Source organism: Oncorhynchus tshawytscha, linkage group LG18, assembly GCF_018296145.1.
Source record: "Oncorhynchus tshawytscha isolate Ot180627B linkage group LG18, Otsh_v2.0, whole genome shotgun sequence".
Classification (NCBI taxonomy): domain Eukaryota; kingdom Metazoa; phylum Chordata; class Actinopteri; order Salmoniformes; family Salmonidae; genus Oncorhynchus; species Oncorhynchus tshawytscha.
In genome coordinates, this window is record NC_056446.1 from 15,350,545 (window position 1) to 15,378,048 (window position 27,504).

The 27,504-nt window shown below is 41.9% G+C and overlaps 1 protein-coding gene across 3 annotated transcripts in view; it reads right to left on the minus strand.

Moving 5' to 3' along the window:
- nkain2 (sodium/potassium transporting ATPase interacting 2) overlaps window positions 1–21,005 on the minus strand; it is a 169,277-nt gene extending 148,272 nt beyond the window's left edge. Inside the window, exon 1 of one of the 3 annotated variants that reach the window (XM_024377969.2) lies at window positions 19,852–21,002. In XM_024377969.2, the coding sequence (XP_024233737.1) occupies window positions 19,852–19,905 (54 nt within the window). In that variant the 5' untranslated portion in view covers window positions 19,906–21,002. Of the gene's footprint in view, window positions 1–19,851 lie in introns of all 3 variants that reach the window. The other 2 variants (XM_024377970.2, XM_024377971.2) reach the window with 2 other exon arrangements.
- Between the last annotated feature and the right edge of the window lie 6,499 nt (window positions 21,006–27,504).

Below are 27,504 nucleotides of genomic sequence, written 5' to 3' on the forward strand. Positions count from 1 at the left end.
GAGTAGCTTGGATGAATAAGGTGTCCAGAGTACACTGCCTGCTACTCAGGACCAGTTGCTAATATATGCATATTATTAGTAGATTAGGGTAGAAAACACCCTGAAGTTTCTAAAACTGTTTAAATGATGTCTGTGAGTATAGCGGAACTCATATGGCAGGCAAAAACCTGAGAAAAAATCCAACCAGGAAGTGGGAAATCTGAGGTTTGTAGTTTTTCAATTGCGTCACATTGCACTTCCTAAGGCTTCCACTAGATGCCAGCAGTCTTTAGAACCTTGTTTGATGCTTCTACTGTGAAGGAGGGGGGAATGAGAGCTGAATGAGTCAGGGCTCTGGCAGAGTGCCATGAGCTGATCACGCACGCTCACGTAAGAGTGACCTGCGTTCCATTGCATTTCTACAGACAAAGTAATTCTACGGTTGAAACATTATTGAAGATTTATGATAAAAACATCCTAAAGATTGATTCTATACTTCGTTTGACATGTTTCTACAAACTGTAATATGTCTTTTCATCTGAACTTGTGCCTGGACTTGCCCACGCCTTGTGAGTTTGGATTGTGTATTAAACGCGCAAACAAAACGGAGGTATTTGGACATAAATGATGGACTTTATCGAGTGTCATCTGATGAAGATCATCAAAGGTTAGTGATGAATTTTATCTCTATTTCTGCTTTTTGTGACTCCTCTCTTTGGCTGTTCCACATATCCCAGAGAGGTTAAAGGAAAAAGTTTATTCCACTCTGCGGTGAGTAATCTCTTTTCTGATGTCCAGAAGTTTTTCCAGTCAGGGGCTGGTCAGGATTCCGGGGCTTCATTAATACCCTCAAAGCAGCCAAGCACTGAAACCATTTCATCATTCCTCCACATACTGTAATGTTGGGAAAGAGCACCTAACATTATTTGTAATTGAAGGGGACACTTCCAGGTAAGCTCATGATATTATAAAATGAACATCTGACATTCCATTTACAAAGTAATGTCAAAGCAGAGTGGCATTATGTGAGACATATGTGAGACATTGGGTCCAGACAAGACCAGCACTAGGACCTCAGGGCTACAGTGAAGCCAACTCAGGATGTGACCCAGGTGACTGGCAGATAAACTGGTATGACGGCTGACCCTGATTAACTGGCCCCATCCCAGACCCTAGCCCTGCATCTGGGCCAGGGGTCATTGACAGGTGTGACAGTGCACAGTTGGCCCACTCTTTACTGCCACTTCCATCATTCATAAAAATATGGTATGGGGATTGGACATCTGAACAAAAATATAAACACAACATGTAAAACGTTGTACCCATGTTTCATGAGCTGAAATAAAATAAATGTTCCATATGAACAAAAGGCTTAATTCTCAGTTATGTCACACAACACTATGTCACAGATGTCTCAAGTTTTGAGAGAGTGTGCAATTGGCATGCAGATTGCAGGAATGTCTACCAGAGCTGTTTCCAGAGAATTGAATGTTCATTTCTCTACCATAAGCCTTGGCAGTGCGTCCAACCGGCCTCACAACCGCAGACCGTGTGGAACCACGCCAGCCCAGGACCTCCGCATCCGGCCTCTTCACCTGTGGGATCGTCGAAGACCAACCACCCGGGCAGCTGATGAAACAGCTGTGGGTTTGTAAAACCAAAGAATGTCAGCACAAACTGCCAGAAACCGTCTCAGGGCAGCTCATCTGCGTGCCGTCGTCCTCACCAGGGTTTTGACCTGACTGCAGTTCTGCGTCGTAACTGACTCCGGTGGGCAATTCCTGGAAGCTGAAAATGTCCAAGTTCTTCCATGACCTGCACAGTCACCAGACATGTCATCAATTGAGCACGTTTGGGATGCTCTGGATCGATGTGTACGACAGTGTGTTCCAGTTCCCGCCAATGTCCGGCAACTATGGACAGCCATTGAAAAGGAGTGGGACAACATTCCACAGGTCACAATCAACAACCTGATTAAGTTTTCTGATCCATGCCCTTATCTTTCTTTTAAGGTATCTGTGACCAGATGCATGTCTGTATTCCCAGTCATTTGAAATCCAAATATTAGGGTCTAATTCATTTAGAAATTATTGACTGATTTCCTTATATGAACTGTAGCTCAGTAAAATCTTTGAAATTGTTCCGTGTTGTATTTATATTTTTGTTCAGTGTAGTTGCTGGCTGAAATTGTACACTGTATGTGGTGTGTAGGTCAGCCCCAGTGTTAAAACAATTCAACAGCAGGAAAAAGAACAGAATCAGATTACAGAGGGACTAGCAATAGAGGGCAGGTGTAACATAATAATGCTAAATAAATCAATTCATACAGTACAGTACATAATCTGCTTGCTGCGCAGGAGAACAGATCGCAGCTAAAACGATATAGAAGAAGGAAGCCAATGTGCTGGAAAACACATAATAATTGTCAGGCTACAGTACAGAGCCAACCACTCCACCACCATATTGACAGAATTTCCACAGACGTTATGAGGGCCACATGACACAAAGAGCCCTGCTTCTGTTCTGGGGCACAGTAAGGACACAGAGGCAGTCATGGGGCCTTGGGCTTCTTCATCTCCAGCTGGAGATTGGCTGTCATACATCAGTTTTAAACAACCACAGAGGTACACAGAGGAAGACTAATCTAGCTTGGTACTGTCACAGACAGACAGACATTATCTGTAATCTTAGTGAGAGGAGCAGGATAACAAGACTACATCCCCAGGCTGTCTGGGGCTGTTGTTTGTGAATGTCATCACCATGTGTCATTATAATATCTTGGTAGTAAGTGACAACTCTCACAAGCAAAGTTCCAGCAAGCAACGCCTTGAGTTATACTAGTGATTTCACTCATACAAAGAACGCAGAGTACTATTCCCTCTTGCGCGCGCACACACACAGAAAATGGTGCAACAACAAAAAGTTACAGGTACATGGTTTGATTCTTCCTCATCTCCCCCGACATGTCTTGTTTCATATAAGCATCTTTGTTTTCGTCTCAGTGGGATTGTACACTCAGTGTTTTACCGCTGCAGTCAGAGAGAACAACTCCTTCCCTCCCAACTAGGGATTTAACATAGACAGCTTAGGCAGAGGCATTATGGGTACAAGTATTCATATTTCATGGTGACCAAGCTGTTTATTATTAGATTGTAAAGTTTGGAAACACTGCTTTCTGGAGAAAATTCATAGGCAACTATTTGAGCTTGAAGCTGTGAAAATAAAATAATAGTCTAATAATTACGTTAATCACCAAATAACAGCTTTCTGTCAGATTAACAATGAAAAGTATCAATCGAAGACATTGTTTTACATGTCAACCTGGTACAGACTCCTCATCTCTTAAACAGTCAGTTGTCGTTGTTCTTAAGCATCACTGAACCAATCACCACAAAACTGTGAACCTATCAAATCCAGCCCTGTCATTATACAGGCAGGCGGGTCCTCACAGAGACATGGCGACTGCCATACATCCCTGCATTCACGGCTCATCGCTGAGGTTAAACCCCCTTTAAAGCGAGCTGCCCTCAGAGCCGTGGACGTGCCCATCCACATCGCCATGTTTACTTATCTCAGCCTGGCCTTAATCAGTCGTCCACTTGCCTAGCATTCCCATTCAGCGGCTAACTCTGTTGACCCCCCCCAGGCCTTCCATAATTAACCCGCAGAATGCCTCTGATGTGCCTTCAGACCTGTGGCCACTCAGGCTTACCCTCATATCTCTACAACTGCCTCTCACATGCCTCGTGGCCTCATATCCACTCTACTGAGCTACATGTTTTCATTGCGTTTTACAGGGTTCGGACAAATGGCTGACAAATTGCTGGAAAGAGATTGAGCAGGAGACAAAAAAAACCCTGAGTAACATCTTCGGTTGGCAGACTGCATTTCGTTTATTCAAAAGTTATTATCCAACTCGCACTGTTGTTGTCAGACAAAGCTGGACGTTTTAGAAATGTAGCGTGTCGAGGTGTCAGAAGTTTGGAGTCCAATTTAAATACCTCTGCAGTTATACACATTGTACTTCCTGCAATTCTTACCTGGTACCTTCTGTTGCTAAGCTACACTGTCATTTTTATACTTCAGCTCAATGGACAATTACCCAAACAAACAGACAGCAGCAACGGGTTCATCTCAGTGTCCTTGTATGTACTGAAGGCATACCTCCTGTCAAAAAGATAGACAGGGCTAAGAGGAGAGGTTAATGGAATACTGGGGGTTAAAAGCAATGGGCATAAACTTTCTAGAGTAAAGAGATTTCCCCCACACACCTTCACAGCACTCATATGTATTGGTCTTGTTAAAAAGGTAGACTCAGCGATATGACATACAGGTAGGTGCAGAAAGTAAACAGTAGAGTGGGTCAATTTCCGCAACAACTAAGAGCTTTGAAGCGCAAGGCTAAACTCCCCCACTGTTTTGGTCCCGATACCAAGCTCTAACATTGTAAAGCAAACCCATGCACACGAGCGGATACTGTGTGTGACTGTGTGGGAGCGAAGTCTTGCATCTCACTCGTCGCAATATCTGCGGTGCCACTAGTGGCAACGTCATTTCATTAAGTCTACCTTTTAAGATTTGAATGATTTATAACATTTTGAAGAGTCATTACATTTTTCTGCCTTATAAGATATCCGTGGCAATACAGGGAGATAATTAATTTTGCTCTTCCCCACGTCAAGGAATTTCCTTACTAGACAGGCAGCTTTCTGTGACACGTACCTGCCATCACTCAAGCTACAAACAATATTTTACCTTCATCTTTATGACTGTATATACAGCTATCTGACAATTCCCTCAGTCACTAGAGAGGCTGAAAACCAATGCTGAGAAACAAGCCACCGCTCCGCTAACATTATATAATCTCTATAATTTGTGCAGAAGGGATGGATTCAATCAAATCAGAACAGGTAGTGGAGACAGTAGCAGAGTTTTTTTTTTTTTTTTTTTTTTTTTTTAACAGTGTAATAGTTTCCCTCAGCAATATGAGTGTAAAGGATGAGTAGATGTGTCTGGATCTGATAAGACTGCATGGAGGAAAATAATGCATTGCAATAACCTGTGTTAGAATCTAATCAAGGTTTGTTATTGCATTATATTATGGTTTGTGGTGGTACTACTTATAGCATCAGGATACAGTTTAGTAGTCTCATAAGACAATAAAACCTAATGAAACATATGGCACCACTCTGCAGTTACTCACATATATTTCTACATAAATAAATTATCCTTCGATCTGCTAAGAAGCATATTGGTTCACTTGGAACAATAGGTTTTTCACCTTCAGGGATAAACAATAAAAAACAAACCAGGCAAAACAGAAATCTCCATTTGGATAAATGCAGGGGGTTTTGCAAGCTAAGGCAGTAAATATTGAGAGAGAATTTGGCCCAACAACTTATTCCGCCATCTGTCAATGCTGGAAACCTAAAGTCATGTTCCAAACCAGTTGATGGCAACTTTTTAGCTGTTGACAGATTTTTGCTAGTGAAAATGCTGTCGCACAACATGCTTATTTCCACAATTGGAACCAGCAAAGCTTTGTTGTCAGGGCCTAATTTAAAGCCTTACTGTGTTGGAAGCCAAATGCATAAATCCAGCTAGCCTACCATGTTACAATTGGGAGAAAAACAACCAGAAAAACATGACAGCAACCACCTACTGTACTGTACCAGTGGATAGATTTAGCAGGTGCTATCCCTAAAGACATGAAAGACATTCAAACAGAAATGCAGAGAAAAACACATCCTAACAGTGAACCTTGCTTGGCTAAACTCCATGACAGGTTTGAATGTATAAAATGGATTACAGGGCAAACTTATCAGATACACAATGCAATGATTCATGTGCAGCCACTGCAGCGCCATATTCCTTAATATCATATAAGTGTACTGTTGGCAGGACTGGGACTGCAGAGCAGAAGACAGATATGGACCCTGAGGTGAGGAATTTGGACCATTTATGCCAGTCATTCCACAGACGTTTTCCCCATCTCTAGAGTGAATCGGCAATCTGATTTTGAAATTCAACGACACTCTACACTAAACCTGTTATGTTTGAGGCCGTGCCCATTTTGTACTGTAGATGCATCTCCTCTCTGCTCTGTAGTGATGTTTGCTTTTGGATCACGTTGTCAGGATGAACGTTTTATGGTAATCGTTGAAAGTGGGCATACTCTTAACAAAAATATGACATTTTGACTAGGGGCAGAAACCTTTTGTGCCAGATTAGCGTAGCATATGTTTAATAAATCGGTAGTGCAGAGGATGTGGAGGTAAGTGACATCACATAGCTTATCCTGTGGGCTTTGAGTCGTGGATATAGTGATACCCTTACAGAGCATCAACACGATGTGTTCACTACAAATGATGTGAAGTGCATACATTTCTCCAGATTAATTATTCAGAGGTGTACATGTGTTGACAGGCGAATAAATACATGTCAATTTACTATTTTCCCAAACAATTAGTTTGCAATATCAGTCTAAATACATATTCCCAATTGTTTCCCTGTCCTGCTTCAATGATCTACAGCAAACTGCCCAGAACTAACTAACTACAGCTCTTTCAGAAATGCAATTTAAACCTGGTCAATAACACTCTAATTGTTCTCTGGAATCATAACCGCTTGGGACATAATTCAAGAAGAAAAAAATTGAATGGGTAGCATTTAATCGTTTTTTTTAAACGTTTTTTTGTCCTTGTTTTTGTAACTCTAGGCTTTTTAGTCTGGATTCAATTAGCCTATTGTTGGTTCTTTCCCTTCCTTACTTTGACTTAGTGTCAGTTTAATTAGAACATCATTCCCTAAGGAAAATACGATAATACCTAAATACTGTAGTAATGATGCACTGATATGAAAGATATAAATTGTTTTACATAATACGTGGAAACATAGTGTACTTACGATGTACAGTGCATTAATGTAATTGGAGGGTATGTAAATGAGCAGGTCTCCTGCTCACCATCTCCTCCACCGAGAGCAACGGCTCCGTCAAGAGCAGAGGTTCAGACCTCCCACATCTAGCAGCCACACGGAGCCCAGCTGCAAGCAGCCAACATCAGTCAGGAAATTACATCTTATTACTACAAACATAGCCCAGCTTTCATGTCCGCTATATCAGATGTAAGAATAGTATAGGACGAGTGCTCTGGACAGTTTGCAGCTTTCAATACAAATGTATTTATAGTGTTTTGATTCATGACACTCACAGCCTACCCAGCTGTCTTTGTTCAGCCTGCAGGCTTCTCTAGGGCTGGGGCACACAGTTAACATTCACTGATATAAAAGCTGGACCCAAAGAACATAAGGCCAATTATCTTTATAAAGGTCCAAAGCCGCAACCAGCAGGTCAGCAGACTGCTTCTCCCAGCAGCCACCGCACCACCGCTGCTCACTGCTGTTTTAACAACATACAACAATGAGACCATCAGAAGCAACACAAACGAGGGGGCCGAGTTGTCGTGTTCTGGTGTATTGGTTCCATGCCTAACACAGAAGCTTGACTTCCAATGGTTAATGCCTAGCCTTCCTGACACAGATGCTGATGAGCCATGGCAGTGCTTAGCTTCCACTCTCAGATAACAATGGTACAATAAGAGCTGGGGAACCTGGCTAACTTACCCCAGTGAGGAACCATATTCAAATTGATCTGCTGTCTCTGCTCCCACAGAAACCTGGCAACACAACTAGGGGGTAGGAAGAGGAGCAAGCATATTTCACATTTTAACATTTATTTACATTTTATTTTTATTTGACCTTTATTTAACTAGGCAAGTCAGTTAAGAACCAATTCTGATTTACAATGATGGCCTACCAAAAGGCAAACGGCCTCTTGTGGGGATGGGGGCCTGGGATTAAAAATTACAAATAAATACAATATAAATATAGGAGTCTTTGAATGAAGAGATTGAGATAAAACTGTCCAGTTTGAGTGTTTGTTGCAGCTCGTTCCAGTCGCTAGCTGCACCGAACTGAAAAGACGAGCGACCCAGGAATGTGTGTGCTTTGGGGACCTTTCACATAATGTGACTGGCAGAACAGGTGTTGTATGTGGAGGATGAGGGCTGCAGTAAATATCTCAGATAGGTGGGAGTGAGGCCTAAGAGGGTTTTATAAATAAGCATCCACCTGTGGGTCTTGTGACGGGTATACAGAGATGACCAGTTTACAGAGGAGTATAGGGTGCAGTGATGTGTCCTATAAGGAGCATTGGTGGCAAATCTGATGGTCGAATGGTAAAGACCATCTAGCCGCTCGAGAGCACCCTTACCTGCTGATCTATAAAGTGTGTCTCCGTAATCTAGCATGGGTAGGATGGTCATCTGAATCAGGGTTAGTTTGGCAGCTGGGGTGAAAGAGAAGCGATTACAATAGAGGAAACCAAGTCTAGATTTAACTTTAGCCTGCAGCTTTAATATGTGCTGAGAGAAGGACAGTCATACTCCCAAGTACTTGTATGAGGTGACTACCTCAAGCTCTAAACCCTCAGAGGCAGTAATAACACCTGAGGGATGAGGGGCATTCTTCTTACCAAACCACATGACCTTTGTTTTGGAGGTGTTCAGAACAAGGTTAGGGGGTAGAGAAAGCTTGTTGGACACTAAGAAAGCTTTGCTGTAGAGCATTTAACACAAAACCCGGGGAGGAGCCAGCCGAGTGTAAGACTGTATCATCAGCATGTAAATGGATGAGAGAGCTTCCTACTGCCTGAGCTATGTTGCTGATGTAAATTGAGAAGAGCGTAGGGCCTAGGATCGAGCCTTGGGGTACTCCTCTGCTGACAGGAAGTGTCTGAGACAGCAGATTTTCTGACTTCATACACTGCACTCTTTGAGAGGCAGTTAGCGAACCAGCCCAAAGACCCCTCAGAGACACCAATACTCCTTAGCCGGCCAACAAGAATGGAATGGTCTACCGTATCAAAAGCTTTGGACAAGTCAATAAAAATAGCAGCACAATATTGCTTAGAATCAAGGGCAATGGTGACGTCATTGAGGACCTTTAAGGTTGCAGTGACACATCCATAACCTGAGCAGAAACCAGATTGCATACCCAAGAGAATACTATAGACTACAAGAAAGCCAGTCAGTTGATTATTGACAAGTTTTTCCAACACTTGATAAACAGGGCAAAATAGAAACAGGCCTATAACAGTTAGGATCAGCTTTATCTCCCCCTTTAAATAAAGGACGAACCGTGGCTGCTTTCCAAGCAATGTGAACCTCCCCAGAAAGGAGAGACAGGTTAAAAAGGTTGGAGATAGGCTTGGCGATGATAGGGGCAGCAACCTTAAAGAAGAAAGGGTCTAAACCATCAGACCCAGATGTTTATTGGGGTCAAGTTTCAGGAGCTCCTTTAGCACTTCAAAGTCAGTGACTGTCTTTAGGGAGAAACTTTGTAGCGAGGCAGGGGAAAAAGAGGGAGAGGCATCGGGGATAGTTGCTTAGAAGGGGCAGGAGATCAGGAGATGTTGGACGGGAAAGGAGGCATGGCTGAGTCAAATTGGACTTAACGAAGTGGTGATTAAAGAGCATTAAGGGACATGGGCAGCTGTGGGGAGGATGGGTTTATTCTCCGGGTCTTTAACTGTTTTCCAGAACTTTGTGGGGTTAAACCCACAGAGAGAGAACTGCTCCTTAAAGTAAATAACTTTGGCCTTACAGATAGCCAAAGAGTGCACTTATTTCTCATTTACTTGAACAAAATGTCCTCAAACAAGCAAAGCGTCAATACAGGAATTTGATTGAATCCTACTACACCGGCTCTGCCTCTCGTCGGATGTGGCAGGGCTTGAAAACTATTACGGACTACAAAGGGAAACCCAGACGCGAGCTGCCGAGTGACGCGAGCCTACCAGATGAGCTAAATGCCTTTTATGTTCGCTTCGATGCAAGCAACACTGAAGCATGCACAAGAGCACCAGCTCTTCTGGATGACTGTGCCATAACGCTCTCAGTAGCCGATGTGAACAAAACCTTTAAACAGGTCAACATTCACAAACATTCACTGCACACTTCCATTTCCCACCTGGACAAAAGGAACACCTATGTGAGAATGCTGTTAATTGACTACAGCTCAGCGTTCAAAAAACATAGTGCCCACAAAGCTCATCACTGAGCTAAGGACTCTGGGACTAAACACCTCCCTCTGCAACTGGATCCTGGACTTCCTGACGGGCCGCCCCCAGGTGGTAAGAATAGGCAACAATATGTCTGCCATGCTGATCCTTAACACTGAGGCCCCTCAGGGGTTGTACTTAGTCCCCTCATGTATTCCCTGTTCACCCACGACTGTGTGGCCAAACAAGACTCCAACACCATCATTACGTTTGCTGACGACACAACAGTGGTAGGCCTGATCACTGACAACGATGAGACGGCCAATAGGGAGGAAGTCAGAGAACTTGCAGTGTAGTGCCAGGACAACAACCTCTCCCTCAATGTGAGCAAGACAAAGGAGCTGATCATGGACTACAGGAAAAGGCAGGCCGAACAGGCACCCATTAACATCAACGGGGCTGTTGTGGAGTGGGTCGATAGTTTCAAGTTCCTTGGTGTCCACATCACCAACGAACTATCATGGTCCAAACATACCAAGACAGTTGTGAAGAGGGCATGACAAAACCTTTGCCCCATCAGGAGACTGAAAAGATTTGGCATGGGCCCGCAGATCCTCAAAAGGTTCTACAGCTGCACCATCGAGAGCATACTGACCGGTTGCATCACCGCCTGGTATGTAAACTGCTCGGCTTCGGTAAGACGCAACAGAGGGTCGTGCGAACGGCCCAGTACATCACTGGGGCCAAGCTTCCTGCCATCCAGGACCTATATAATAGGCGGTGTCAGAGGAAAGCCCATAACATTGTCAGAGACTCCAGTCAAGTTATAGACTGTTTTCTGTGCTACGGCATGGCAAGCGATACCGGAGCGCCAAGTCTAGGACCAACAGGCTCCTCAACAGCTTCTAACTCCAAGCCAAGCGGTAAGGCGCTGCTGAACATTTCATAAAATTAGTCTCCGGACAATTTTCATTGACACACCCCTTGTACACTGCTGTTACTCGCTGTTTGTTTGTTACCTATGCATAGTCACTTCGCCCCCATCTACATGTACAGATGACCTCAACTAGCCTGTACCCCTGCACACTGACTCGGTACCGGTGCCCCCTGTATATAGCCTCATTAATTGTTATTCTTATTGTGTTACTTTTTATTGTTACTTTTTATTTTAGTCTACTTGGTAAATATTTTCTTCTTCTTGAACTGCACTGTTGGTTAAGGGCTGCACTGTTGGTTAAGGGCTAAGTAAGCATTACACGGTAAAGTCTACACTTGTTGTATTCGGCGCATGTGGCAAATACAGTTTGATTTGATTTAAAAGCCAGTCAGCCTGAGTATGCGTGTGTCGAGCCATTCGCCAAATACAATTCTTGAGGTGGTGTAATTCTTCAAGATCACGGTCAAACCAGGGGCTGAACCTGTTTTTAATTCTAATTTTCTTTATGGGGGCGTGTTTGTTAACAATACCACTGAAAATAAGGCCCAAGCGTCTTCGACAGAGGGGATCAAGCTGAATTTATACCATTTACATCTAGTCATATGTTCAAGCAGGGACGCAACTTTGGTTTTAGAAGTGGGGGAACATAATATATATCTATGTATTTTTATCTAGCCGGATAAATATTCCAAACAGCCTACCCGACTGCTTGGAGGCATCCGCATGGTCCTAAAGCACATCGTTGCCTCGTTTTGTATCTCATACCAATGATAAGACTGGGCGGGAGAGGACAAAAAATGTATTTCAGAATGTGGGGGAGACATGTCCCCCCCTCGTCCCCAGTGAAAGTTACGCCCCTGTGTTCAAGTACTATCACATATGAAAACAAACTAATGCAAAGCTATTTTATGTGGAACATACCAGCAATGTGACATTAATAGTGATAACTGATGTAGTGTGAAGCCAACTTGAGTGTTCTCAAAAATAGCCTCGTGGTAGAGGAAATATATGGCAATTCAATGTGCACGCGATGGGGTAGTGAATGAATGAATCATATCTGAGAGGATCAAAGGCAGGATCAAAAGAGGTAAATAATCCCTGCATTATGTCATGATTAGAAAAACATGAACAGGTCTTCTTCGTTTTTCATAAATTGGTAAATGTCATACACTTGAACAGCACAATCTCTTTTTAATCCTTGCTCAGTCTTCTGTGGGAATTAGCATCATATTAACATCCATTCTGAAACACGGTTTGAAGCACAAACAAAATGAAAAACGCAGCTGAGTTTATTAACACTTTTAAAAGATTTTTGTCATATTGTTGTTGTTATATTGTTGGGTGACACATTGTCCATTTGAAGTCACTTTGAGAGCACGAGAGCATTTGTTCTGGGTTGTTTGAGTGTTGTGTTTCCAAATCTACTAAGTGAGAGGTAATGCTTGAAAGACCCAGTATGATAAACTGTTACGTTCAAATGGTCTAATCAAGGCGCATGCATAAATATTGCAATACTTACGTAGCCTACTGTTTTGGTGCATAATTCCTATTCTAAATGAATACACACAAAATGGTTTACAAAACTGTTCACAAGTTCTGACATCAGCCAAGGTCAAGCAGTCAGCTCGAGGTAAAGGGAAAAGCACAGATGATGAAATAAGCCTAACAGGACTTTCCTAACGACTGGAGGAAACATTTTCTGGGAGGAAATTAGAGAGCATGCCCACAAGTGTTTAAAAATTCCAGCTGCTGCTTCAGAGCATTAACGAAACACTAAATGTAGCCGCTGCTAAAAAGCGGCCCAGTGGATGAGGATGCATTCCTACTCCAGCTTTATGACACCGCAGCAGTGCTTTGAAATACTGATGGATCCGTGTTGGGGAGCAAGCAGGGCTGTAGATAGGCTACACATGACAGAAGGAGTGTCTGGCTGGATGCAGTCAGGGGGATTGGGAAAGGTTATCTCCAGCGCTGTGTGCATGAGAGCTCATTGATCACAGGGGTATCTGTGGGTGAGGCTGGACATGGTGTCCATGCGATCAGAACAACTTCAGCGTGGGCTCTCAGACACAGCTGTCCTGTGGTACCTTCTCAAACTATCTCCTTCTTCAAACACCAATCATTGTGCAGAACAGGTACCCAGTGTCTGTGGGGCCTACTGCCTACATTATTCTTCAGAACATGCGAAAAGTATAAATAATCTTTAAGTTAAACATAGGTGGACTTTTTCCACTACAACCAACATAGTCGGTGCTAAGAGAAGCCTAAAAGACGTTTTTGAAAGGAGGTGGCTTATCATGTTCTGTAAAAGTACAGCCGTCTGCTAACAATGTGACCAGAGCAGACCGAATGCTAGGTCTCCAGCTAGGAAGACTGGGAGTTGTAATTAACAGACTTCAGGGGGTGGCTTCGCCCACTGCGCCTAGGCTGAGTCTCTCTAACAGCCGCCCGGCTATAAGACATGTACACTACTGCTCGGGTCGGCTGTTTGTTCACCCGCCCACAATTACTAATAACCCATCCTCAAATGAAAATCTGAGGCACGCACCCAACCCTAACCAGCTAATATAGAAAATGGGATGTGGACTACAGTCAGAGACGGCGGAATAATGTTTGCCTGATTTATATATGTTTCTGCCTATAATTTTTGGGGGGCAACTTGTCTATAATTAGATACATGCAGTTTCTTTTCAGTCATTATATGTTGCCGTAGAAGACCAAATAAACCCTTGCTCACCAGAATAATGTTATAAATCAATAGAATGTATTCTTCAACCTAGTTAACATCAGTAATGTTCTCTGTCATCTCTGCTTCTTTCAGGGACCGGGGATAAAATGCAATAACAAAAAAAAACTGAGAAGATTTTCAGTGCAAAATTTCCAAATGACATCAGTTGCAAATGACTGGTTGAAAGGAAATAGAAAGCTGTTAAAACGACCAAACATGTTTCTGATGATAAGATTTCAATTTGGCTTGGATGCATATTTTGTGGTTGAAATACGATGATGATGTTGATAAAGACAGCGCCTCTACAGATGGTATCTAATTGCATATTCACATTCTCTCAAGATGCTAAAAGAAATCAATTATATTTTTCCACTCTTGTCCCTGTTATAATTTAACTGCAAAAAAAATATTAATTCTGCAGGAGTTAATATTAAGGCTACTTGAGAGGTTATAGACCTACAGTCAGTGTCCAGAGTTCAGTTTCCATTCAACCCATCTGAACAGTAGGCTACAGTTCCCTTGACGTGCCAAGAAGTCCCCTTCTTGTGACTGTCAAAGTTGTATAGCGGCTCACATATAACATAGAACATATCCTGCTGCTATCATCCTATTTTAGCACTTCACCAAATCTTTCCCAAACATGACTTTCCTGTCCCCCCTTTCTCTTTATTTTCAACTCTCCATTTCACAGCTTTTCTCTTATCGAATTAAACTCCGACATCGTTCTTTTTGCCTCCGTGGATCGAACATGAACTTTTTCTGCCCTTCCCAAAAGCATTTGGCAATTGGCGTGTAGGCTATTTGGCACGCATACAGTTATGCCTTAAAGCTTAGGCTTACACACTAATGCCAGATAGCTTAACATAATTTAAGAAAATTGTTTGTTTTTTTAAAGATATAAATTGCACAAGAATGATACATTTATGGATTTTTTTAAAGGTATTGTCTTCTCTTTATTCAACCCACCCACCCATCATGACTCTAAAAATGCCCGCCCTGCGGATATAACCACGGGGGCTGCGGTATATGAGTCAACTCATGCATCACTAATGTGTACACACACACACATACTGTACACACAAAATAGCCATCTGCACATTCTTAAGGGGTGTGCTGAACAAGACTTGGCAAATGTCATGTGACCCATCGCGCAAGGGTGATTCATCATATGTACCAGCTGGTGGATGGTGTTGACATGGTCACCACCATCTACTATCAGTTAAGTGACAATGAGTCACTGTAGTCTATAGGACACATTTTGACATACATGGAATGAGAGATAGTAGCCTACTCATGCAACACCTTGTTATAATAGGACCTATAGTTTCATATGGAGGCTGATCTCCAAAATAATGACAATGGACCATGAAGCTCAAAGGAGCTTGCCTTGACCATGAATATAATCTGGTTCCTTGAAATCTAACCTGCATTTGGCTGAGTAGGCTATAGTATAGCAATGAGTGTTTTAATGAAAACTATCAGGCAGATACTATTTAATGTTGTTGGCAAGGGCTATGTTTGAAAGTGAACAATTAACCATTTTTAATTGAAGAGACATCCTCATAAGAGTAGTGAAACAAGAGGCCAAGGGCGGACTGGCCATTTGGCATTTCGGGCAAATACCAAATGGACTGATCCATTCATAGCTGAGTCGACATGTCTAACTTGTGTTTTTCACTCAAAATGATCCAACCTACTATCACAAATTATTGTGAAATAGACACAAATTACATATGCGAAATTCGTGACAGATACACACAAAACAATATTCCCATCCGCCACACGATTTTTTGTATTCCCGGCATATCAATCACAGATGAAGGCATTAGGTTACTTTAAAAACCCTAGAGTCGATTGATGGACCCATGTGTCAATCTAGTTAAAATAAAAAAACATCCCGATCAAAAGCCGTCTGTTTAAGTTAAGGATATCTGCTTGGGCAGCGTCTCAATCCACCGGACCCGCCCATGTTCACCTTCCGCATCTGCGGTGGAAAGTGGCAGAGCTACAGCGCTGTTTGTCAGACTAGGAGACATCCCGAAAATCGGTCTTCTCATGGAAAAAGTCTGAACGGTTTGGGATACAAACTAATATGACCCCACTATGGAAAGGGGTAGTGTTCTCTGTTTTGTTCTATGACCCCCAAGTGTCACAAAAAAAGGGGTTAAATATTATTTCCTGAGCTTTCTTATAACTCCTAGATACAGGACAGTCATTTCAAAACCTTGTTCCTCATGATTTATTTTTTGGTCTGTTTGTTTTGCCATTTTTGAATGTGTTATTCAATGTGTTTTTCTTGGGCTGTAGCAGTAAAGGTACAATTCTATGTTTGATTAAATATATACAGTACCAGTCAAAAGTTTGGACACACCTAAACATGCCAGATATAAAAATAAAAAAACTATTTTCTACATTGTTGAAAAATAGTGATGACATCAAAGCTATGAAATAACACATGGAATCATGTAATAAACAAAAAAGTGTTAAAATATATTTTGATTTGTTTATATTTGAGATTCTTCAAAGTAGCCACCCCTTTGCCTTGATGACAGCTTTGCACACTCTTGGCATTCTCTCAACCAGCTTCATGAGGAATGCTTTCCCAACAGTCTTGAAGGAGTTCCCACTTATGCTGAGCACTTGTTGGCTGCTTTTCCTTCACTCTGCGGTCCAAACCATCTCAATCGGGTTGAGGTCAGGGGATTGTGGAGGCCAGGTCGTCTGATGCAGCACTCCATCACTCACCTTGGTCAAATAACCCTTATACAACCTGGAGGTGTGTTGGATCATTGTGCTGTTGAAAAATGATAGTCCCACTAAGCGCAAACCAGATGGGATGGAGTATCGCTGCAGAATGCAGTGGTAGTAATGCTAGTTAAGTGTGCCTTGAATTCTAAATAAATTACAGACATTGTGACCAGCAAAGCATCCCCACACCATCACACTTCCTCCTCCATGCTTCACGGTGGGAACCACAAATGCGTAGATCATCCGTTCACCTACTCTGCATATCACAAAGACATGGCGGTTGGAACCAAAAATCTCACATTTGGACAAATCAGACCAAAGGACAGATTTCCACTGGTCTAATGTCCATTGCTTGTGTTTCTTGGTCCAAGCAAGTCTCTTCTTCTTATTAGTACCTTTAGCAGTGATGTCTTTTAAACAATTCGACCATGAAGGCCTGATTCACACAGTCTCCTCTGAGGTGCAGTTTACTCTAATTAACTTATCCTCTGCAGCAGAGGTAACTATGGGTTTTCCTCTCATGTGGCGGTCCTCATGAGAGCCAGTTTCATCATAGCACTGATGGTTTTTGAGACTGCACTTAATGAAACTCTAAAAGTTCTTGAAATGTTCTGACCTTCATTTACTGACCTTCATGTCTTAAAGTAATGATGGACCGTCGTTTCTCTTTGTTATTTGAGCTGTTCTTGCCATAATATGGACTTGGTCTTTTACCAAATAAGGCTATCTTCTGTATACCACCCCTGCCTTCCATCACAGCACAACTGATTGACTCAAGCACATAAAGAAGGAATGAAATTCCACAAATGAACTTTTAACAAGGCGCACACCTGTTAATTGAAATGCATTCCAGGTGACTACCTTATGAAGCTGGTTGAGAGAATGCCAAGAGTGTGCAAAGCTGTCAACAAGGCAAAGGGTGGCTACTTTGACGAATCTCAAATATATTTTGATTTGTTTAACACTTTTTTGGTTACTACCTGACTCCATATGTGTTATTTCATAGTTTTGATGTCTTCACTATTATTCTACAATGTAGGAAATAGTACAAATAAATAAAAACCCTGCAATGAGTAGGTGTGTCCGAACTTTGACTGGTACTGTATGTTTGCAACTACTTACATTGGTGGCGGATGAGTCATTTCCAGTCAACGCTAGTTGGAATTGGCTCGCAAAACTACCTTTAACTTCCTTCATACTGGACACAGAGATATAAAAAATGGTGTCCATGAGTTCATCGGACTCTGGTTGAGTAGATAAAGGACCTCATTGCCAAAATCCCAAAGTATCCCTTTAACCAAATAGCTACCTGGACATTGACCTTTTTGCACTAACTTTTTTCTGTCGTCACATACACAACTGTTACTGTTTATTATCTGTCACTTTATTCCTAGTTATATGTACATATCTACCTCAATTACCTTGTACACTTGCACATCAACTTACGTACTGGTACCCTGTGTATGAAGCCAAGTTATCGTTACTCATTGTGTATTTATTATACGTTTTATTATTACACGTTTTACTTTTACATTATTTTTCTGTTCTTTCTCTCTACATTGTTGGGAAAGGCCTGTAAGTAAGCATTTCACTGTTTGTCTACATCTGTTGTTTACGAAGCATGTGATGCATAACATTTTATTTTATCCCCTAGCTCTAACATTAACCCTAACCTTAACCCTTAGCCTAGTTAACGTTAACTACCTCAATTGAATTTGTAACATATCATGTATACTTCGTACCATTTTGTATGAATTGTAATGCATAACATATCATACGGAAATTACAATGGACATCCACATATTAATACCAACTTAACATATTTTACTAATTTGAGAGTCCTGAATTTTCATTTACTATGTTATGCTACCCCTGAGTCCAGGTTGCTTTTGGGAGATGCATGAGGGTACTAGCTGGTCACTTCACTACAGCCTACGGCAGGGTATGCCATCCTAAAAGTCAACTCTTCTGTGCTAAATCAATAACTGGAAAAATCACCAGTGGCCTAGTACGACCGAATCCACAATTCAGAGTTCAAGCGGATCATTTGATCATCACAACTCAGAGGAGAGTGGGAATAGGATCATTTGGAGTGCTGAATTACACAAAGGTTTGCGCTCACACTGCTCCTCCCGGTGCTCACTGACTACACGCACAAGAGGCTCCTTACCAGCTGTACCACTGGGGGCTGATGTCAGGGAAGCATGGTGAAATGGAGGGGCTGGGGTGTTTTTGTAAATGGCTCCCTTCCATAGTCACATTTAGAAATGCCTAACGCCTTGAGTCATGTTGAGGTTTTATTACAGAAGGCTGCAGGAATAATGTGGAATTAGATGGGATGCAGCTGATAATGCTGTCATCAACAACTCAAATGTAGGCTACTGGAACTGATGCTGTATTCTGCTTTGCCAAAGTTACCTGGAGAATTTAATCTGATTCAGTGGCTGATGTCAAGTGAAGTGGACTATTGAGGGTGTGGCTGTATTTTTTTGGAGAGGGAAATAGCCGAGTATATGCCTCTTGCCGGGGTCGAACTGGGACCAAGAAACAGCCTTGGCAATTTTTTCCTTGAGACTCCCACGCTGGACCATTTTTTCTCCTTGAGGCCCCCATTACTAGCCAGATAGTGTGTTGAAATGATCACGATCACAGATTATCGTGAAATAAACAGAAATGACTTATTCGAAATTCATGTCAGGCACACAAATAAAATAAAAATGTTGTGTCCACCTAATGATTTTCTTCATAATGTATGTGCCCAGTACACAATTTTCTTCAAAAACAATTCCAATGTATTGTGGCTAATGTTAGCTAGGGGGATAACGTTAGCTAGGCTAGGGGTTAGGGTTTAAGGTTAGGGTTAGGAGTTAGGTTAAAGGGTGGATAATGGTTAGCTAACATGCTAAGTAGTTGAAAAAGTAGCTAAAAAGTCATAAGCAGCTGCAAAGTTGCAAATGAGCTAAAATGCTAAAGTTGTCTGTGATGAAATTCAAACATGCAACCTTTGGATTGCTAGACAATAGTGTTATATGCTTACCCATCCACCCTGACAAACCACTCTCCTTTCGTTTTTGCCTTAAAGTGATACCCATAGACTTCAAGTCATTGCGCTAATGCAAGTTATTATTAGCTTGTGAAACTACCTCTAACTTCCTTCATACTGGACGCAGAAATATACAAATTGTATCCACTAGTTCATCTGACTCTGGGGAAGTAGATAAAGGGCCTCAAAATCCCAAAGTATTCCTTTAAGTAACCCTCTGCCTTATGTAACTATACCATAGGTAACATATCATAATTATATGAGTCTCCCATATACTATGTTACGTCGAGTCTATGAGACCAGCCTGCCCTAAGAGAAATCCATTATGCATGAAATCATTAAGATCATGAACTCACCAATTGCATGCCACATATAAAGGCCAGCGTGCATCTGCCACTGCAACAACCCATGGTGTACTGTCCACTTTGAATCTCTGCTCCACGTGGGTCACTGTAACTCTCAAATCCCCAAATATCTGCGCTGTTGGCCTGGGCAGTTGCAATGACGCGACCGCACTTTTACAGCAGAGTACGTTTCAGGAGGTCCAATTTCACAATTCCAGATGGTTTTCAGTCAAAGCTGTAGTCTTGTTGGCATACCCATTAACTCCCCTCCGTATTTACTTTTGTCTATATTACAATCGACGGGTATCCAAGCAGAAATAGATGAAGACAATTTTGATTGGTTCAACAATTTGATAATCCTATTTCAACAAATACTGGAACAGTTTGAATTACATGTCCGGATGTTCAAAATTCAGAAAATCGGCCAGTTCTTAATTAGTAGCATTTTGATCTGGTTATTATACGTCTGAATGATCAGTCCATGGATAATCCATAAACTAGAATTAAAGAATCTGAAAAACGTTTACAATTAATGTTCGATCATACTGTACATGGTCCAGAATAAAGTGCCATTCGGCATGAGGCAAACACAGTGCCACTTGGAAGAAATTAACAGTATCAGCCTATTTCTGAAAGGGTCTTTTGCTGAGAAACAAAGCAAGCCAGTGTTGTATACGGCGATGGGGTTCTTCTCATCGCTCCTCCCTCCACTATCGGGTTGTTCGGGTACTAGTGTGCAACTAACTAGCACCATTTACTTTTCACACAGAAAGTCAAAGGGACAGTGTAGAATCCAATGTGGTCAGACGTTATTTTCTTTCCCTGCTTTACTCTCTCTCAATAGGAGGCATACCGCGAATATGAGAATTCCCGTCGTTGTCTGAAATCGGTGGAGCTGAACAGAGTCCTATTACTATCCTCCTCAGCAGCGCTGTGCATCCTCAGTTGCCTGGATTTCAAAACCGATAATTGTCCCCTGTTGGAAATAAAACATTTTTCGCTTACACACAGAGCATGACTGTCCTATACTGGATATATGGTCGGTAGCACAGACAGCCCAGTAAAAAGAGAGACGAAAGAGAGACGCGGTGCAAGTTGCACGGTCGCCAGCCCCACCATCTGACGCTCCAGAATGAATGAACCGCACGCAGTGTTATTCACCACAGGGAAGAGGCTGGGTTCCTTTCTCACGACGAGCCAGAGAGATGCGATATAGAGCGCAGCTGACGGCTTGGCCATCACTGAATACACTGGATTAGCCCTCTGCTCCGATTCGCAGTGGGAGTCAATGGCAGGGAGTTGAGGTGATTATAATTTGAATCATCACCTGTAAATCAAAGGTGGATTGGATTTAGAGCCACAATGATGGACAGTCAGTCATCCAGAACGAAAAGTCAATTAAATTAAAAGGTCATTGACGAAGCCAAATAAATGGCATAGGCATATGCCACCCTTCATTTGTGATAATATAGGCGATAATAATAGGCCAACTTATTTTCTCAGACACTTTTATCCAAGGACATGCTGTTCCAACCAACTGAGCCATCACATATAATCCAAAGTGGCCTTTGATAACATGCACAAAGGGGTAAACTGTACTGAAAAATGTCCTGTTCTTCCCCCATATTGTGTACTCTCCCCCCAGTATGTCTTTACATTGGCAAGGACAGCCATCCTGCCATATATTTTCTCTCTCTCTCTCACACACACACACACACACACACACACACACACACACACACACACACACACACACACACACACACACACACACACACACACACGCACACTGTGTTTATGACATGGCTTAATTATCTTGGTAATCTTGACTGACAGTATCATGTATTTACTGCCTGATATCCTGGGGGTAATGACTAGTGGCATCCATACATCCCCCTTGGAATGATTTTTAGAGAGAAATGGAAGACTGGCATATCTCGTCCAGTGTAATCTCAAAATCGTTGTCCTTGAATAACCCCTGAAACTGATACATACAGAGATATAGAGAAGGATGGGAATGTGTTTACTACTTATCTGTCTCAGCCAGATGGCTGCTGCTGGTACACTTCGGCTCTGTCACTGAAACACTGTGACATGAAATGCTGTGAATGGTTGTCATAAACAATTTGAGACAACCCGATGGGAAAGAGAAATAGTGTTGTAAGGTATACAAAGAGGCCAACAAAAATGGAGATAGCTGAGCTTGGATTGGCTTTTCAAATCAATTTTATACATCACATCCTTCCTAAACAACAGGTGTGGACTAACAGTGGAATGCTTATTTGCAGGCCCTTCCCAACAATGCAGAAAGAAAGAAAATAGAGAAATAATAGAAAAGTAAAACATGTAATAATACAAATAAATACAGATACATAATAAGTAATGATATACTGGCTATTACAAGGGGTACCCGTACCGAGTTGATGTGCAGGGTCATGAGGTAATTGAGGTAGATACTGTATGTACATATAACTAGGAATAAAGTGACAGAAAATAAACAGTAACAGCAGCGTATGTGATGAGTCAAAAAACGTTAGAGCAAAAACGGTCAATGCATATAGCTAGTTGTTTAACTATTTAAATAACTATGTAAGAGTATATGGATTGGGGGTAGAAGCTGTTCAGGGTCCTGTTGGTTCCAGACTTGGTGCACTGGTACCGCTGACTGTACAGTTGCAGATATGACTTGGGTGGCTGGAGTCTGACAAGTATTAGGGCCTTCCCATGACACCGCCTGGTATAGAGGTCCTGGATGGCAGGGAGTTTGGCCCCAGTGATGTACTGGGCCTCATTGTCGTCGGAGATTAGGCCTACCACCGTCGTGTCGTCTGCAAACATAATGACGGTGTTGTTGTCATGCATGGGTGAACAGGGAGTATAGAAGGGGACTAAGCACACACCCCTGAGGGGCACCCGTGTTGAGGGTCAGCGTGACAGATTTGTTATTGCCCACCCTCACCACATGGAGGCGTCCTGTAAGGAAGTCCAGGATACAATTGCAGAGGGAGGTGTTCATTTCCAGGATCCTTAGTTTAGTGATAAGCTTGGAGGGCACTATGATGTTGAACGCTGAGCTGTAGTCAATGAACAGCATTCTCATGTAGGCATTCCTTTTTTCCAAGTGGGAAACGGCAGTGTGGAGTGCAATAGAGATTTATAATCAACATGCGGCATCTCATTATCCTCAATGCCCTTTCTATGTAACAGATCATCATATCTTGTTTGGTCAGTCTAATGAAGCAGTCCGTGTCTCCGGAGAAGTGTTAATGGCTACATTAACTGGCAGTAAAGCATGTGACTGTCCACCTTTGTAAAGCCTCACTAAGCCCAGACAGCATTGATTGAACTTTTTGACTTTGACTTAATTTAGAGGTGCGATAAAGCTATCTACCTTTCAACATTGAGGTTTTCACCTTCAGCGAACTTGAGATTCAGGGAGAGTGACACAGACCCAGCTGTCACTCAGAACGATGCCAGGTACTATGTGTGGATACTTGACAATCAGCTGCAGTGTTGCTGGAAATCAGGCTCCACCTGGTCGCATGATTGATTTGATTATTTCAGTGTCTTACAGAGAATACATACACACAAAGGTACCCAGTCCATATGGGCTCATGGTATGTGTATTGTATGTTTTGTCCTCGGTGTCGTCCTTCGAAAAGAGAAATACACGTCTTAAACGCCCTAAAGTCATAATACAATGAAAAATAAAACAGTAAATGAAACCAAATATCAGTTTTAAATTATCCTTGAATCTACTGCATTAAAATCAATCTATTACCATGGACAAAAATACTGTTTAACTCTCTGATTTTGTTTATGACTTTAAAGTTATTTGAGGTCTGTGGAATCATCTCCTCCTTTGTTTTTTAATAGCCAGATATGTGGCTAAAGTGCAGTTTGTATCAGATATTGCTTTCTTGTTTTAATTCTGCTTTGGTGTTCTTGTGCCAACCGTTTCAGTGTTTGAAATGAACGATGAGCGGGCATCTGAAAGTGCTGTACATAGAAATATTGATCCTTTAAAAAATGAATGAAATGCTCCAGCAAAGCACTAAACACATGCTCTCCTCCCTCTTTCATGCATTCAACTTTGGGTTCTTTCAGATGCTTCACGTGACCTGATAGGCCTGTATTGAACTTTGTCTGAAATGAAATCACTTCTTTTCAATATATTAAAAAAAATGAAAATGTCTGACATACCACGTCTAATCTCTTCTAGGAAAAGGTTGATCTGGGATGCATATTAACTAGCCTAGTGCATTTCAAACAGGCCAGAGGATGTAGGCTACCACATCACACCATCTTTAAGGTTTATGGTGTGAAGTCGAATTCCATATAGGGGCTAGGGATCCTATTGTTGTAGGACAGGTATTCCCAAACTGGGGTACGGGTACGCGCAATGCCGTCGGGGGTACGCAAAAATTGGGGCAGCAGGTAGCCTAGTTGTTAGAGCATTGGACTAGTAACAGGAAGGTTGCTAGATCGAATCCCCGAGCTGACAAGGTAAATATCTGTTGTTCTGCCCCTGAACAAGGCAGTTAACCCACTGTTCCTAGACCAGTTAACCCACTGTTCCTAGGCCGTCATTGTAAATAAGAATTTGTTCTTAACTGACTTGCCTAGTTAAATAAAGGTCCAATACAATTTTTAAATAATAAATTAATAATAATAAATCCTCATAATGTAATAGATATTATATATATATATATATTTTTTAATCTTCACATTTTCAAACAATCCATTTATATTTTCCAACGAGGCTATACATTTGGGTGAGGTGTTTTTCTCACCTGAGTAGCCACATTTCACTCCCAAAAATAAAATGAAACCATCTAGAGTTCAGCGAAATAACAACACAATGTCAAATACAGATAGCCTAGTCAAATAATTAACATCCAATCACATTAACCGTTACTCTCTCGCGGGAATTCCACTAACGGTCCGTATGTAGCCAAACGTAGCTGCTGCTCATTCCGTTTGCGCAAAAATTGATAAATGGTTAAAAAAAGTAAGGCCCACGTCCATAGAGACACATACCAGCTCTACTGGTAGTACTGCTACTACCAGCAGTACTACACCTGCACCTGTCGACGACACAAGTTGTTCTGCTTCCACGAGCAAATACAATGCTAGCATAAGTAATTCTACATTTGTTGTTAGCCCAGCTAGCATGGACACTGACCGTTGTGAATCTGAGGCAGCCGAAGAGCTACTGCACCCATACCCGGGAAAGCACCGAACAACAGACAGGGATGTTGGACCATCGAAGAGGCGCAAATATGATGAGCACTACATTGATTTGCGGTTCACTTATATTGGTAGTAGTGCCTTTCCTCAGCCTCTGTGGTATATGTGCAAAAGTACTATCTCACAACTTGATGAAACCTTCACTCTTGCGTAGACATTTAGAGACAAAACCTGCCAATTTGAAAAATAAGGCACAGGACTTTTTTGAGCGAGAATTAAGACAAATGTAGAGTAGTAAGACATGCATAAAAGTAATAGATACCATTAGTAAGAAGGGGCTAGAAGCGTCTTATATTGTGAGCTACCGAGTGGCTAGGACAGGCAAGCCCTATACTATTGTGGAGGGCTTAATTCTTCCTGTTGCCGCGGATATGGCTGGGACAATGCTGGGAGAAAAGCTAAAAAAACTATACAGACATGGCCTTCATCAAACAACACCGTTTCACGACGCATCAGTGACATGGCAGGAGATGTTTTGAAACGATTACTGCTTTGCATACAAGCCAGTGAATTCTATGCATTACAGCTGGATGAGTCAACAGACGTGGCGGGCCTGGCACAACTCCTGGTATGTGTCCGTTACGTTTTTCTGGGGTCAATTATAAGGAAGACATCCTCTTCTGCAAACCATTGAAATCCAGGACAACAGGAGAGGATCATTTTAAAGTACTGGACAGCTCTGTGACATCAAATGGACTTTGATGGTCAAGATGTGTTGGTATCTGTACTGAGGGCGCAAAAGCCATGACAGGGAGACATAGTGGAGTGGTAACGCGCGTGTAAGCAGTTGCTCCCAACGCCACTTTAGTACACTGCCGTATCCACCGAGAGGCTCTTGCTGCCTGACAGCTTGAAAGACATTTTGGACACTACAGTGAAAATGGTTAACTTTGTTAAAGCAAGGCCCCTGAACTCTCATGTATTTTCTGCACTATGCAATGATATGTGCAGCGACCATGTAACGCTTTTACAACATACAGAAGTGCTGTGGTTATCAAGGGGCAAAGTATTGACACATTTTTTTTAAATTGAGAGACAAGCTTAAAGTTTTCTTTACTGACCATAATTTTCACTTGTTTGACCACTTGCATGATGACGAGTTTCTCACATGACTGGCCTATCTGTGTGATGTTTTTTCTCGCCTGAATGTTCTGAATCTAGGATTACAGGGACTCTCCTATATTAAATGTGCGGAACAAAATTGAGGCTATGATTAAGAAGTTGAAGCTCTTCTCTGTCTACATTAACAAGGACAATACACAGGTCTTTCCATCATTGTATTATTTTTTGTGTGCAAATGAACTCAAGTTTATGGACAATGTCAAATGTGATATAGCGAAGCACTTGAGTGAGTTGGGTGCGCAATTACCCAGGTACTTTCCCGAAACGGACACAAACAACATGATTCATTATCCCTTTCATGCCCTGCCTCCAGTCTACTTACCGATATCTGAACAAGTGAGCCTCATCGAAATTGCAACAAGCAGTTCTGTGAAAATGTCATTTAATCAGAAGCCATTGCCAGATTTCTGGATTGGGCTGCGCTCAGAGTATCCTGCCTTGGCAAACTGGCTGTTAAGACACTGATGCCCTTTGCAACCACGTACCTATGTGAGAGTGGATTCTCAGCCCTTACTAGCATGAAAACTAAATACAGGCACAGACTGTGTGTAAGACAGACTGTCTCCAATACAACCCAATATTGCAGAGTTATGTGCATCCTTTCAAGCACACCCTTCTCATTAACCTGTGGTGAGGTATTCACAATTTTTGCTGAACAAATAAAGTTTTATATGTAAGATGGCTAAATAAAGAGCAAAATTATTGATTATTATTATATTATTATTTGTGCCCTGGTACTATAAGAGCTCTTTGTCACTTCCCACGAGCCGGGTTGTGAAAAAAAAACTAATTATTGTGTTTAATAAATGTATCATATAGTGTGTGTGTGGCAGGCTTACAATGATGGCAAAAAAAACAACATTCGAGAGTAAGCTGACCCTGGTGCTAGAGGGGGTACGCAGCTGGAGGTTGAATGTTTGAAGGGGTACGGGACTATAAAAAGTTTGGGAACCACTGTAGAGTATTACCTATTCTAAACATGTTACTTACTTAATAGTATTTCTTCCTATGTGGACCATAAGGCTTCCTTTTCATGTATCCATCTGTAATAGAACACATAAGCACAATGTTAGCTGTGTATTCCAATATCCAGAGAGCAAATAAATGCTTTAAGAAAAGTATCCAGTACAAGCTTTGCATAGCAAATCAGCCGCCTGGCAATCAGATTGTTTTCCAATGCTGTGTGAGTATCACTGATGCTTGCAGTGCTGGTTTAATTGTCAAACCTGAAGGTGTCAGTTGAATTTGCATAATCTCTTAACATTTGCACAACACCTTATGTCTATGTTTTGC